At 44.1% G+C, this 13,859-nt stretch overlaps 1 protein-coding gene across 2 annotated transcripts in view; it reads left to right on the top strand.

Moving 5' to 3' along the window:
• Positions 1-408: 408 nt before the first annotated feature.
• Ca10 (carbonic anhydrase 10) overlaps positions 409-13,859 on the top strand; it is a 517,658-nt gene continuing 504,207 nt past the window's right edge. The window contains exons 1-2 of one of the 2 annotated variants that reach the window (XM_028868886.2): positions 409-492; positions 2,006-2,645. In XM_028868886.2, the coding sequence (XP_028724719.1) occupies positions 2,585-2,645 (61 nt within the window). In that variant the 5' untranslated portion in view covers positions 409-492; positions 2,006-2,584. Of the gene's footprint in view, positions 493-543; positions 1,101-2,005; positions 2,646-13,859 lie in introns of those variants that run through there. The other variant, XM_028868885.2, reaches the window with a different exon arrangement.

Below are 13,859 nucleotides of genomic sequence, written 5' to 3'. Positions count from 1 at the left end.
CAGCAGCTTTCCTTCCTCTCTCAGCACCCTCACCCCTCGCACCCCGCCGCCCCACTTCCCAGTACAAAGAATCTTTAGACTCCCTAGACTCCGTTCAAGAATCCGGGGAGCCCTCTGGTGTAGCTACTTTGGCTCTTATGCCGCACCCTTAGATACCACACAGTCTGGATGCCTCATTCACTGTGTTCACTGGATCTAACTGTGCAGACAAACAACGCGGTTTTTGCCCCCACCTCCTTCCTTTCCATTTATCCACCCTTTCTATGCTTATTGGACCGAGGCTTACAGTGAAATGGCTTCTAAGCATCAGAAATTTAAAAGTACAAAAATATTCCCCGGGGTTGTGCGTGTGTTGCTGTGTGTGTCCATCCGCGCTTATGCAAAACCTCCCAACGTCACACTTCGGGATCCGGACAAGTGCCTCAAGAAATCCCAGATCTTTCCAGGGATTCCCTCTGCTCTAACCTCCTCTTTTTCAGCACCCTAAAAGAGGTAGGTCTGGGGCTTTCGCCAACCACTCCTGCAGTGATAGCCGCACACAAATCTGCTGCAGTTTTTCCTCCACTGTTCGCTCCCAGTCCTTTTAGGCGAACAGTCCGGAGCGCAGGTTTTCCGTGCATTTACCCTGCATCCGCACTGCATTCCCAGGCAGCCTTTCCCGGGCTAGACCTTCTGCGGACCGGCTGGCTCCGGTTCCGCCAGGGTGGTGGGTGGTGCTCTCGCCGCCCCCTCCTTCCCTTGGGACTCGGGAGAGCCGCGCGCTGGGCAAGAGTGCGCGCGCGCGCGGGCTTGCTGGGGAAATCTTCCCTGGAAGCTGCCGAGCGTCGCTGACCGAGAGTATCCCGGGGCCCTGCAAAAGCCACCAAAGCGTTAGAGAGCGTCTCTAAAGAAAAACGGCGAATGAAAATTAAGAAGGGAAACCCGTTTCCCCGGCGGCCTGGTTTCCGATGGTATCGGATCCTCTCGTAGCTGATCGGGTAGGGACGCGCTTGACCGCCGCTGAAATCCGGACTTAGAGCGACGGTTGCGAGATAAGGGAGGTGAGGGACTTGCGGGCAAGAGTTGCACCTGGTCTGGGAACCTGCAAAGAAAATTGTGGGGTGAGTAGCCTTTTTCTAGCATCTGAACAGGAAGAGGGAAAGAGGGAGGAGGGGGCAGGAGCGGGACGAACAGGAGAGGGCAGGGAATGGATTATGAAAGAAAAAAAAAATCCTTCAAATTCCGCTGCAGAGGGAGAAAGCACAGCACAATCCTCTAAGGATGAGTCCCGCACGGTTTTTCTGTGCGGAACCAGCAGCCGCGAAGTTCTTTTAAAGAGAAAAGAAACTCCAAGCTCCTGGAAGGGAACCGGGGCAGCCGGGTGGGGCGGAGCTCCAAGGCGGGTTCCTAGGGTCCAGCGGCCACCGTGGCCTGAAGTGTTGACGCCCGGCTCCTGCTCTTATGGCCTCACCGCCCCACCCGGGACGGACTTTTGCCTCCGCCCCCCGGTGCCTAGAGGCCCGACTGACGTGGGGACTCCGGGTGGCGGCGCGGACGCTCACCTGGCTGAGCCTTCTCCTCCCTCTCCTCCTCCTGCCCCCGCCCCCACCTGCCCCCCTCCTCTCCGAGTGGGAAAGCGTCGGGATCCGTAGGCGAGGAAATAACGACCCCTGCAGTTGCATTGCGGAAAATCTCGGCGGCGGCGCTAGTTGCGGGCGATGGAAGCAAGGCAACTGCGGGGTCTGGGGAGCCCTGGAAAACAGCAGAAAAGCAGAAAGCGCGCGTGCAACGTGGGGAGCCAGTGAGCCTCCCGACGCGCCCCAGTCGCGAGAGCCCAACCTTGGGCTCGCCGTCCTGGAAGCATCGCCCGAACCGGCCTGGAAGGCGGCTGGCGGCGAGCGAACTTGGGGAGCAGGGAGGGTCAACGGAGGCTGATGGTGACCCGTGTTTTCGGGCAATAATCCCTGCTTCTCTTTCTTTCTCTGTATGCCGTGTCTCCTCCTCTCCCCCCTACCTCCGGAAGCAGGAGAACAGGCCAGATTGGAGCCAGCAGCCATCCTCTGACCATGCCCTGGTGAAGGGGGCGGACTTCGAGGGCAACTTGTCGCGGACTACCTGGGCTCAGCTAGCATACGGGAAGAGGCCAAGAGCCCGGAACTGCACTGCTCGGCCCGGTGGGGGGCTGTTGTCTATGTCTTCTTGGGGCGCCCGGCGGATCGGGGTCTCGGTTTTGCAGAAAGAGCCCAGTGCTGGTGGCTTCAGGTGGCTGACACCGCCACCACCGCGGTCGCCTCAAGTGCTGTTTCCACCTTTGGTGAGAGGAGCAGAGACTCAAGAGCGGGGAGACCTCCGAGGCAGAGAGGCATCGGACATGTGTCAGCACATCTGGGGAGCACATCCAAAGAGCCCGAGGGGAGATTTGCCAAAACAATTCAAACTGCGTTATTGATCGTGGGGGTGACTGCCCCTGGCTGGCTGTCGGGCGGGAGCGCGAGTGTGCGCTCTCTGGAGAGTGTGTGCGTGTGTGTATGTGTGTGCCGTGTCGGGCTCCCCCCTTCCCCCCTGTTTTCCCGTCGAGTGATGCACCTGGAATGAGAATCAGAGGATGGAAATAGTCTGGGAGGTGCTTTTTCTTCTTCAAGCCAATTTCATCGTCTGCATATCAGGTACGGGACATGCTGGTGTCATGGGCGGGTGGTGTATTCTATGGTGGTATTTGAAATGTATCAGATTTTATCCTGTGTAGACTTAGGGCGGGAAGTGAGGAGGTGGTACGGCCCTTTTGCTTTCCGTGGCTTTTGCTATCTTCAGAATCAAAAACCTTCTAAACCCAAGGGTGTATGCACGGGCGTGTGTGTGTGTGTGTGTGTGTGTGTGTGTGTGTGTGTGTGTGTGTAGGTGTGTAGGTGTGCTGCTGTGGGTAAGATCTTTGTGGCGTCCTGGAAGGGAGAAGGGATGGAGACTGAAAAAGAAGAGGTAGATGGGTGTTGATTCTCAGCTTTCCTGGCTGAGAACTCTGGCGCCGAAATCTGAGCCTGGGCACCACCCCCGTGCCTCCCCCCACCCCCCAACCCCTGGATTTCAAAGTTCCCAAACTCAGTGGTTCCTGGCTGGCAAAATGGATGCAGAGCCTTGCTCCGGTATCTAGGCACTTTAAAGGAGACTGCAGAAAGATGCGGGACTGGGGAATACCAGGAGAGACTGAAGTGATGTGCAAGTCCTCTCTGCCTTCTCCAGATGTTGAAGAATGTATTGTGGTGTATGAAATCCAGTGGCACAGCCCTCCCACCCTCAAACACACCTGAAGCAGTACAGTATTAGAAACACTGCTTTAGATTAAAGCCTTAATTCCCAGTAACAAGGCTGTGCTGGCTCAGTGGTTGATCACCGGCTACTTGTACTAGCTTGTGTGTGTGTGTGTGTGTGTGTGTGTGTGTGTGTGTGTGTGTGTGTGTGTTTTCAAATAAGAATCCAGGGTGTTGAGGTGTCTGGGGTAGGGCTTGTACCTGCTTGTGCCTGAGTATTGTGTGTTGGGAGAACTGTCATTTCCAAGATGTATCTTTCTTGGTGCTGGAATTTAGGGTTGGAGGGAACTGTGTAGATATTCCCGGCTTTTGGCTCCTCCCATTGACCAGCACCCACTCCATTTCCCTTGCACCTGCCATGTAAGCACTCAGGGTGTAGCCCATTTGCGGTTCTCCCTTCTGCCTGCATTCCCTCTGCAGAATTAGGGACTGAGCCAACTTCCCATGAAGTCTCCATAGGTAGATGAGCAGGAGCCCTGCCTCTGTGAGCAGACACACTTGACCAGCATTGGAGTAAGACAGGTTTCCTGCCTCCTCCTTTAGCCCTTGCCAGTCTCCACCCCCTAAATCAGACTATTAAAAACCCTTCTGTGTTTTCTTTACTTTGGACCCAGTTCTAAATACTGTTGTTTAATTTCAATCTTCTCTAAAGACGGAATGGGAATCTGTTATGTGAAATCGTGTTTGGAGCTTGGCCACCCTACTAAGAAACATGCTGCTGTAATACTTTAGTGAGTTATATCCACATAGAAGACAAGAGAATTCTGGGGTCACACACACACACACACACACACAGAGCACACACACAATGGGATTTCTCTTACTCCATTGTGTATCTTCCAGTATAAGTATTAAGGTGACTCTTGAGGGTTTATGAGTCCTATGCCCAGGGATAGACTGGGTGGCATCTCATAAGACCATATTATACATCTTTCACTCTATCTCTCCCTCTTTCTCTTGTTCCATATTATTTCATTCTCTTGAAAATACACTTTTCCTCCCTCTCTGTAGTATCATAAATCATTTTCAGAAGAGCCATCCAAGTTCCTGTAAGATTGGATAAAGTATAACATTCGGTGAGGGGCTGGGCTTAAGTATCCTCTTAGTCCCCAGCCTGGACCCTTAATCTTGCCTAGCAATGACATGGAGGCGGGGGATCAGCTGAGCAGGAGTCTGTTTTTAGCCTCAGAAAGAGTTATTAGTGGGATACCTGTCCTGGCTGCATTTGATTTGGTGTGTCAGCAGCTAAATTATTCAGATAGAAACACGAGGAGGAGGTTATTTCCACCCCAGAAGAAGTGTTATGGAGTGTGTGGCCTTTCACATGTATTTACGAAATGGTCGTCATTGCAATGTAATGAGGGGGATAAAAGTGTAAGCAAAATGGGTAGCTGTTAGCTAAACAGAAAACTAGGTTACCACTCCAAGTGCTCAATTAGGGTCTGCATTGCTTTGCACTTCATGAAGATATGTAGGCAAAGATGCAGCATCCTCTGCTTTGTATTTACACATCCCACATTTGACTTTAAAAGCCGGTTCTGCGTCTCTAGCCAAGGGGTTTTCCTCCTATCAGCACAACTGCATATCCAGTGAAGTTCATTTATGTCTAAATTATGATTAGTGATATAATCATGACTCACAATTGCCACAGTTTGGGTGGGGACTCAACTTTTTTTTTCTCTTCCCATCTGACAGCCTGAGGATGTGTTGGAATTTGATGTGCTAAGGTTGAATAATTGTGCCTTGGAGAGGGCTTAGTGGGTCTTTCATTTCTGTTTCCATGATTTGCAGTTTTAATTTACTCATGAATGAGTTTTACCAAAAGGAACAAAAATCCTCGGATCATAGAATTCACTATCATGCATTTTAAAATATAAATAGGGTGGGAGCATTTTTTCACCATGTTAGGGGGAGCCTCCCTGGCCAGGAAACGGGTGCTAATCCAATCCATAATACATTACCAGACAGTGAAGGAGGGTGCATTGTTAGGCTTGACTTTATCATTGAAGAGCATAAGGCTGGGGAAGGCCAGTAAAAATCTGCAGTAGGAACATTTTACAGGAGGAAAATACTGGCAGTAACGTGGCCTATGGAAGGTATGTGTAGTGGATTTCACTTGGTAGCCTTTGCTGTCAGGAACACTCTGGGCTTTGTAACTCAGCATTTTGTTAGCAGAAGGTCCCCCCCGCCACACACACACACCAAGGAATTTCCCCTCTGCATTATTTGGCTATGTCATATAAAATATAGATATCTGGATTCGGTCTATTTAGTAGTTATGCTAAATATTCTGGTTGGCAAAGGGACTAAGAGCCCATTTGGCCAGAATTAGCTTGCTGCTGAGTAAGAATCATGCATATCTCCCACTGGAGGGATTATACCAATTTTGGCAAGTGAGTGACAGCACAACATGGCTTAAAAGAGAATGCCATGGTCTGAGAATTAGATGCAGATCTCATTTGGCTAAAGATGTAAGGTAGCAGGGGTCTGTAGAGAGACCAGGGAAGAAAGAAGCGGGAAAGAGGGTTGACAGAGAGAAGAAAGGAGGGGAGGCAGAGAAAGAAACGGCAGTGAATATGCTTTCTCTCTGTGCCAGCTAGAGGACCATTCCCTTTCTGCAAAGGCAGCTTAGACCAATGAGAATGAATACTGAGAATCGGGAGGAGAGAATTTCCTGGTCAAAAGACAGCTGCCTGATTTGACTCCTGTGTTGTACTCTACTTCCCCACTTCTGTGACTTCACTGTGTGCCCGTTTGTTCACGGTAACAGCAATAACAGTTGAATTATGAGACACTATCACACATTTTAAATTTAATATGGATGTTTTGATTTGTTCCTCTTTAGAATTTGTGGAGGGTAATTTTATAGCTGGGGCAACCAAGATCCACAGAGAACTAGAGAACTCACATCCAGGTCTGAGTAAAAAATATCCATATATCATTTAAGTTTTAGTTCAAGACTTCTTTCAAGTTTGATTTTTTTCTATTTATTTGATTTTTTTTAATTTTTTGTCTCTAATTGGAAAAATAAATTATGCTAAATGAATGTTTCTCTTCAAGAACTTGGAAGTCAAAATTTAAGGCAATTATACTGTAAAGTTAGAAATCCTGGTAACATTTGAGTTGAACTTAAATCTGTCCATCAAACAGATGAAACTATCACCCAAGTACCTCAGTCATCTTTTAATCATCATTCATTATAAGCAAATACTCCTTCTCTAATCTAAAAACTAAAATTTTTTGTGTATAGAAAAGAAATAATAGTAGGGTTGTACATTATATGGATTAGATGAGATAATAAATGCTGATTAATCATTTTTCATTTAACATAGTATCTGGCACCTAGCAAGCATACACTAATATCAACTATTATATATTTTCTACAAATGTAGTCGTATATAGATTTGATTCACACATAGTAGAACTTTACTTTCTTCCATGTTGGTTTCATTAAAAGCAAAAAAGAACCATCAGTCAGGGACTAGGGAGATGACTCACTTGTTACAGTCCTTGCTGCACAAGCATGAATACCTGAGTTCAGACCTCCAGCACTCCTTGTAAAAGCACAGTGGCATACATTTGTATTTCCCATGTGAGAAAGTGAAACAAGCAGATCTCCTGAGCTCACAAGTAGGGAGCTTAGCTGAATCAGTGAGCCCCAGGTTCAGCGACAGACCCAGTCTCAAAAAATAAGGTGGAATGCCATTGAGGAAAGCACCCAATGCTGACCTCTGATGTCCACATGCATGTGTATAAGCATGCACATGCATATGAATGCCAACCTACATACTTACAACACACACACACACACACACACACACACACACACACACACACACACAAATCAGCCTGTACATTTTGTAACATACAACATGAATCCCACTTTCAAGTTCATGAGTTCCTTTGAGCTTGGTTCAGTTGTCTTTGTAGACACCTTGCTCACATAATCCCTCTTCTCTTTGACTGGACTCCCGGAGCTCTGCCTGGTGTTTGGTTGTGGATCTTTGCATCTGCTTCCATCAGTTACCAGATGAAGGCTCTATGATAACAGTTATGGTATTCAGCAATCTGATTACCAGTGTAGGCCAGTTCAGGCACCCTCACCACTATTGCTAGAAGTCTAATCTGGGGTTGTACTTGTGGATTCCTGCCTTGGACAAATCACAATTGTGTCTTGATTGACCTTCTCATGCAAGCAAGACAAACAGCATTAGATTTCAATGCATTTACCAGGAATGTTCTCTACTCATTTCTTTTACTCAATATTAAGTGAGACAAGACTTAAGTCTTGGGAAGTCTTAAGTATCACCTAGTCACTGTGTAGTGCTTATTGCCAAGATCAACAGACTTTTCCACATTCTTTGTATGTGTTATAAATCAGTATAGACTCCTCTTTAAAGTTCCTCCAAATTAGAAGACTGTGTATACATTCACTATGAGTTGAAATAGGATATTCAATTAAATAAAATTGAGCTCATCTCCAACAGGCTGATTGTGTCATTAGCAATATGATGTCTTTAAATCATTTTCCTGTGTGATGTCTTAGTCAACCATGGACAGATAAACATCATTCTAGATGAAAGTCCCAAAGCAGTGGGCATAGTGAACCAGATAATAGGAAATCCCAAGACGGGAAGAGAAATGTCCATATGGAGAAATCTTCCCTTGGGTAAGGAGAGATTGACTGACATATGAATAAACCAGGACCAAACACTTTGTCTCATTACCTGCATTAAGTATTTTGTATTTGTATTTGAGATTTCAGTTCAGAAGAGAGCCAAATGCTATAAGTTCTTAAAAAAAAAAAAAAAAAAAAGAATATGGATGTCAAAAGATTCACCCTACAATCCAACCCTACTCTAGTCACCTTTATGGCATAGGGAATTGCCTCTACTTCTTATTCCTGGGTTCCTCATCTATCAAATACAATTTTTATTTGCATTACCTATTTTTGTTTTGGTTTTTTGTTTGTTTTTTATTTATTTATTTATTTTTGTTTTGTTTTTTGTTTTTTCAAGACAGGATTTCTCTGTGTAGCTTTGCGCCTTTCCTGGATCTCACTCTGTAGACCAGGCTGGCCTCGAAATCACAAAGATCTGCCTGCCTCTGCCTCCCGAGTGCTGGGATTAAAGACATACACCACCACCACCACCCAGCTTTGTTTATTTGTTGAGACAGGGTTTCTCTGTATAGCTTTGGATCCTGTCCAGGAACTCACTTTGTAGATCAGGCTGGCCTCAAACTCACAGAGATCTGCCTGCTTCTGCCTCCTGAGTGCTGGATGGAATTAAAGATGTGCCCATCCTTGCATTGCCTATTTCTAAAGGATTGTTTAGGGCAACATCAGAAATAACAAAGGATCCCTCATGCTTTGCATAAGTCAAATGCTTATATTATTGGATTAGCCAAGATTAAAATACGGCCATTAAAAGCAAAGTTGAGAGGCACACAGAGAATATGGAGTGATACAAAATGATATGAAAATGCTTAATTGCTTATATGTAATTGTGTATAATGCATTAATATGTCTAATGTTAGAAAGCAGTAGGAATGATACCTAACTGTCTAATATATGGTCTAAATACTATAGATGGAAAAATAAGACAATGAAAGAAAATGAAGGTATTGGGTTGAGGTGAGAGTGTGCAATAAATGAAATGGAGATCACATTAATAAAAGGAGAGGACCATAAGGGAGTGGGTGCTCAGCAAGGACTACTACAAAAGGAACACAAGATTTCTTTTGAGAGACACTGGAGTGTCAGGAAGAGCCTTCTTAGGAAGCTAAAATACTAAAAAAAAAAAAAAAACATGTCCAAATACAATTTGGCATTCTCTTATGTGATTCTAATGCTATGTAGCATCACATTAATTCAATGAATTGAAATCGTTTCAAACTTGTTCATAATTCTAACTACTTTGGGTAACAAGTTAGTGTTGCCCACTTCCAGTTACTGCTGTACTCGGCATAGTTTGTACTCCTTTGCGGGTTTTATGATAGGGAGGGAGAGAAGTGAGCTTTCTCATCTATGTGGAGAAAGATGGAGTTGACACTACTTGGGGCTGTAGTTACAACAAGGAAACTATAAGGATGACAAAACAGGATTGGTTGAATGCCTAACATAATGCCTGGAGTATAATAACCAAAGGCCAAATTGTGCGTGAGAGAGAATAGTATAGGCCATGGAACAAACACAAGCCAACATGTGAAGTGCAAATTTGTCAGCTCTTTGGAAGGTCATTACCTGGTAGTATTGGAGAAGTAAAGTAGGCTCAGTTGGCCTCCCTATCCTCATCTGTAAAGTGAAGATTGAAGAAACACACATACAATCTGCCTTTGTGACTGGCATGCGGTAGTTGCATGGTGAATTGAATCTGCCTTTGTGACTGGCATGCAGTAGTTGCATGGTGAATTGAAGCTATCCCCCACAAATAACCATATTCATCATGACGGATATCAAAAATAACCGTTGCTGCTAATATTGGAAATGGTTTCTGTAAATGCCAAGTAATTCTTCAGCCATTTTCTCTGTTCAGTAGCATTATATATAATATATATAATGTGTACATTTTATATATATATACATACATATATGTAACAAAAATGAACAATGCCTGGTTCTGAGTATTTTATAAGATAATGCATTCTGCACAATAGAGGTTTAGAAACTATACTGAGAGTGAAGGAAAAGCAGTTGGCTCTTGGTATATGTAAGCGAGGAAGGGAAAGATTTATAAAGATGAAAATATTTGAGCTAGGAGAAAATACATGGGATTTCAAAGTAAAGGGCAAGAGGGAAGAGGAAAACCACAAGGAAATAATAATATGTTCATAGCACAAAGCAAAAATGTCAAAAGTGCAGTGAACTGGGCATGTGGACTCAAGGGATTGTAATAATTGACTGGAACTAAGGTTACAAACTAACCTGCAGTCTCAATGAAGGTCTCTCAAGGTGAGAGGAGATGTTGAGACCTTAGTATTTTTGTTACAGGGAGCTCAGGAAAATGATGTAATTGAATTTGTTTGTGACTTAATAAAATATGTTTGTACTTTTAATGTAGGAAGCAACGGTCTAGAAACCGAAAACCCTCTTCATTTACCACCTTTATTCTTGATGATAGAACCCACAAAATTATCTTTTTCTAAATCCCAGCCAGAGCTATATAGTGTGTCCAAGTCTTAAACAAAACAAACAAACTACCACCACTAGCTACAACAACAACAACAAAATTCCTCTCCTTCTCAATCAGTTAGACCAATAGGGAACATTCTGAGTGGCAGGCCAAACATAGGAGTCATACCCTAACACTTGGGACCCAGCCTTACCTTGATTTTTAACCCTTTGTATTTGCATCTTTAACAAATGAAAATATCTCGATTTTGTACTTGAATAATAATGATTGTGTTTGTTAACTAGCTGGATGTAGGGAAGGAGGAACTACATACATGTGCATTTGTGTCATGAAGAATAGCCTTATGCTCCACTGTCAATGCCTCCCTTGCATGAAACAGATGATCAAGTCACTACCCAATATTCTGCAGCAGTTTTACCTAACCATACTGTGTGTAAATCTTGTTTGCAGCATATTTTCTGTTCACTTGGAAAAACATGTTTATGATCCACCAAATTATATACCTATTATGCCCTTTCAAAGGTACAATTACTATGGAGAAGATAGGTAGGTAGGTAGGTAGGTAGGTAGGTAGGTAGGTAGGTAGGTATATTAGATAGATAGACAGACAGACAGACAGATAGACAGATATATACAGATAGGTAGGTAGATAGATAGATAGATAGATAGATAGATAGATAGATAGATACAGATACACAGACCTCAAGTGAAAATAGTGTTATTCATCCACCTAGTCACACAAAGTTTATTGAAAGAGCCCTAATGTTTCCAGACACTTGGAATCAGAATAACTAAAATACTGAAATTTCCCTCTAAGAACTTATTAGTAAGAGATGATTTTTTAGGTATTAATAATTTATAAAAACAATGTGATAAATTTTGTAATAAGGATAAAGAAAGTGAGAACAGAGAAGGAATATCTGACTCATTTAGCAGCAGCTGGGAAGGGAAGGAAGAAGAGAATAGGTACCCTTAGGATGCTTGTATTGAGCCTTGATGTTAAGTGTTGGCTTGGAAGATTTGTGCTGATTAACCAGGAGGAGTGAGATGGAACAGTGGTCATAGGAACCAGCATCTGCAAGAGCAGAGCAACAAGAGACAGGTCGCCTTGAGTTCAGTGGGTGTCACAAGGGTAATATGACAACTAGAGAGTGGAGTGTGAGGACAAGGTCAAGATGGAAATGTGTTCATGAAGTATGGTTTCAGCAACAGCAACATTTTGTAAATAATGCCAGAGAAGACTGCCTTGTGCCTCTCTGTGTCAGAAAGGTCTCCATTTGAGACCCAAGAGGGTATGGTGTTTGATCATTCACTTTAATAGAAACAGACCAGTCAAGTAAATGCTTGTGACAGTGGTCTAGCCACGCTCCATTTGGCTGAGATCACTAAGCATTTTCCAATGTTGTCTCTGGTTCCAGGTGGCTTCCCAGAAGCTTTTGAAGAAACTCGGGTATAGATTACAGAGTTTAATCTCCTTCTGCAATTTATTGCTTCGTTTCTCTACTTTAGGGAAAATAGCCAGAAACCTGTTGGCCTATCCTGGGTCTTGCAATGTTTGAAGTTTCATCTAATTTGCTTTGTTATTGAACATTTCTTTCTTTCTTTTTTTAATCTTGCTGCTTTCATCTCAAGTAATTTTAAGCATAACTTTAAAGGATCTCCAGCATGCAGAGTTTTCTTCTTTTTTTCTGGGGGTGGGGGAGATCTTCCAGTCATGAGAAATAGTCTGGGACCACCATAATTGCTCTTTATTAGCAGGATTGGGCTGTTAATAGGGTATCCAGGCTTTGGGGTTGATTACATTTGCATGAAGGAGCCATCAGATGGCAGGGGAGAGATTATCCATAGTTATGGAGGAGGCAGCCTACAAATGTCTTTGCCTCCTGGTCTGGGAGAGGTGACACTTTTGTCATAGCAGATGCAGAATTCACCCTTAACTCTGTCCAATACTTCATGCCCGGTGGCTAAAGGAGCTGGCAGTAGGAAATGAAGCTTGTGACTTTCAGTTCAGTTTTCCAGAGCCAAGTTTTGCTGGCTCTGCAACACATTTGGCAGTGATGTCAGAGTTGGAATAAACACATTTACTGGAGGATATGAGTCAACATATTCCCTTTCTGCTCCTCCTCTCTGTGTCCTCACTACATGCACTGCTACCTTTTACCCTCAGTGAAAATAATCCTGATGGCAGCACTTACTGAGTGAGCCCAGCCCTCTCCTCTGAGGTTGGGACTAGCAATCAATAGCTCCTAGGGCTCTAGAAATCAATGCATAAGGAAGCATATCTATAGCAGGTGTTCGCTTTGTTTTCCCCCCCAGTGTTTAACGTGTTTGTTCATTCATAAATGAAAGCTAACCAAAGGATGCTTCTTGTGAGGTAGGCAGTGGTCCAGGCATGTGGTAAAATGTAGCAAACAAAAATCTTGTTCTTGGTCCCTGCAGAATGTCCATATAATGATATACCAACACTGTAGCTTGCATTTCCCATGGCTCAGCTGATGCCTGGCATTTAGAAGATGTTCAATAATAAACAAATCAATCAATACATAAATGAATAGAAACGAGTGATTTAGACTTCTAAATGTCATACGAGAATAAGAAATGCAAACTAATGCAGTAGGGATGAGAGGCAGATCACACACTTGTGTCAGCTACCCTCTTGCTTCTGCAGCAGGCAGATTTTCCAATGTGCGAGGACTTAGAGGAAAAAGGAGCAACCTGTTGGATAGTTTGCTGTTTCTTTCTCAAAATGAACACAAACGTTCACTGGACTAACCATCTTTATTTGAGGTGGGCACTCAGGTTTGCTTAAGATGTATTCCAGCTATTTTGTGTTCTATGACACCATAGTAAAGACATGAACTCCTGGGTCCATGGATTCAGTATTGTTCCTTTCTTTGTGTCCTCTCTGTCCCTGATAGAGGATGTTGCATGATATGCTACAGTGTTTTCCATCAGGAGAGAAAACAGTCCATCAGGGATCTCACTGTCTTTCAGTTAGAACTCTACTGGAGTGTTCAAAGGAAAGGTCCCCGTCCTTGAGTCTTGATACAGAGAATTACAGGAAATGTCTCTAATAGTTATGGTGTTTCCAGATTTATGTAAAAAGAAATGTTACTTGTCATGTTATTTTCCACACTGCCATGTCTAAATACCTGATGAAAGTAACTTAAGGAGGGAGCAGTTTATTTTGGCTCATGGTTCTGGGGCACAGTCCATCCAGGCTGGGATGCCATGGAAACAGGAATTGAGGCAGCTGGTCACATTACATCTGTAGCCCAGAACCAAAGAACAGTCAATGCTGGTGCCTAGCTTGCTTTCTCCTTGTTATTAAGTATGAGCATTCCACCTATGGGCCAGTGCTGTCCTTATTCAGAGTGGGAGCTTCCTACCTCAGTTAACCCAGTCTTTAAATGTTCCCTCACACCCTCAGAGGTTTTTGTTC

This window comes from Peromyscus leucopus, chromosome 8b, assembly GCF_004664715.2.
Source record: "Peromyscus leucopus breed LL Stock chromosome 8b, UCI_PerLeu_2.1, whole genome shotgun sequence".
In the NCBI taxonomy this organism is placed as follows: domain Eukaryota; kingdom Metazoa; phylum Chordata; class Mammalia; order Rodentia; family Cricetidae; genus Peromyscus; species Peromyscus leucopus.
The sequence above is the reverse complement of the archived record's forward strand: the minus strand, read 5'-3'. Positions and strand labels throughout refer to the sequence as shown.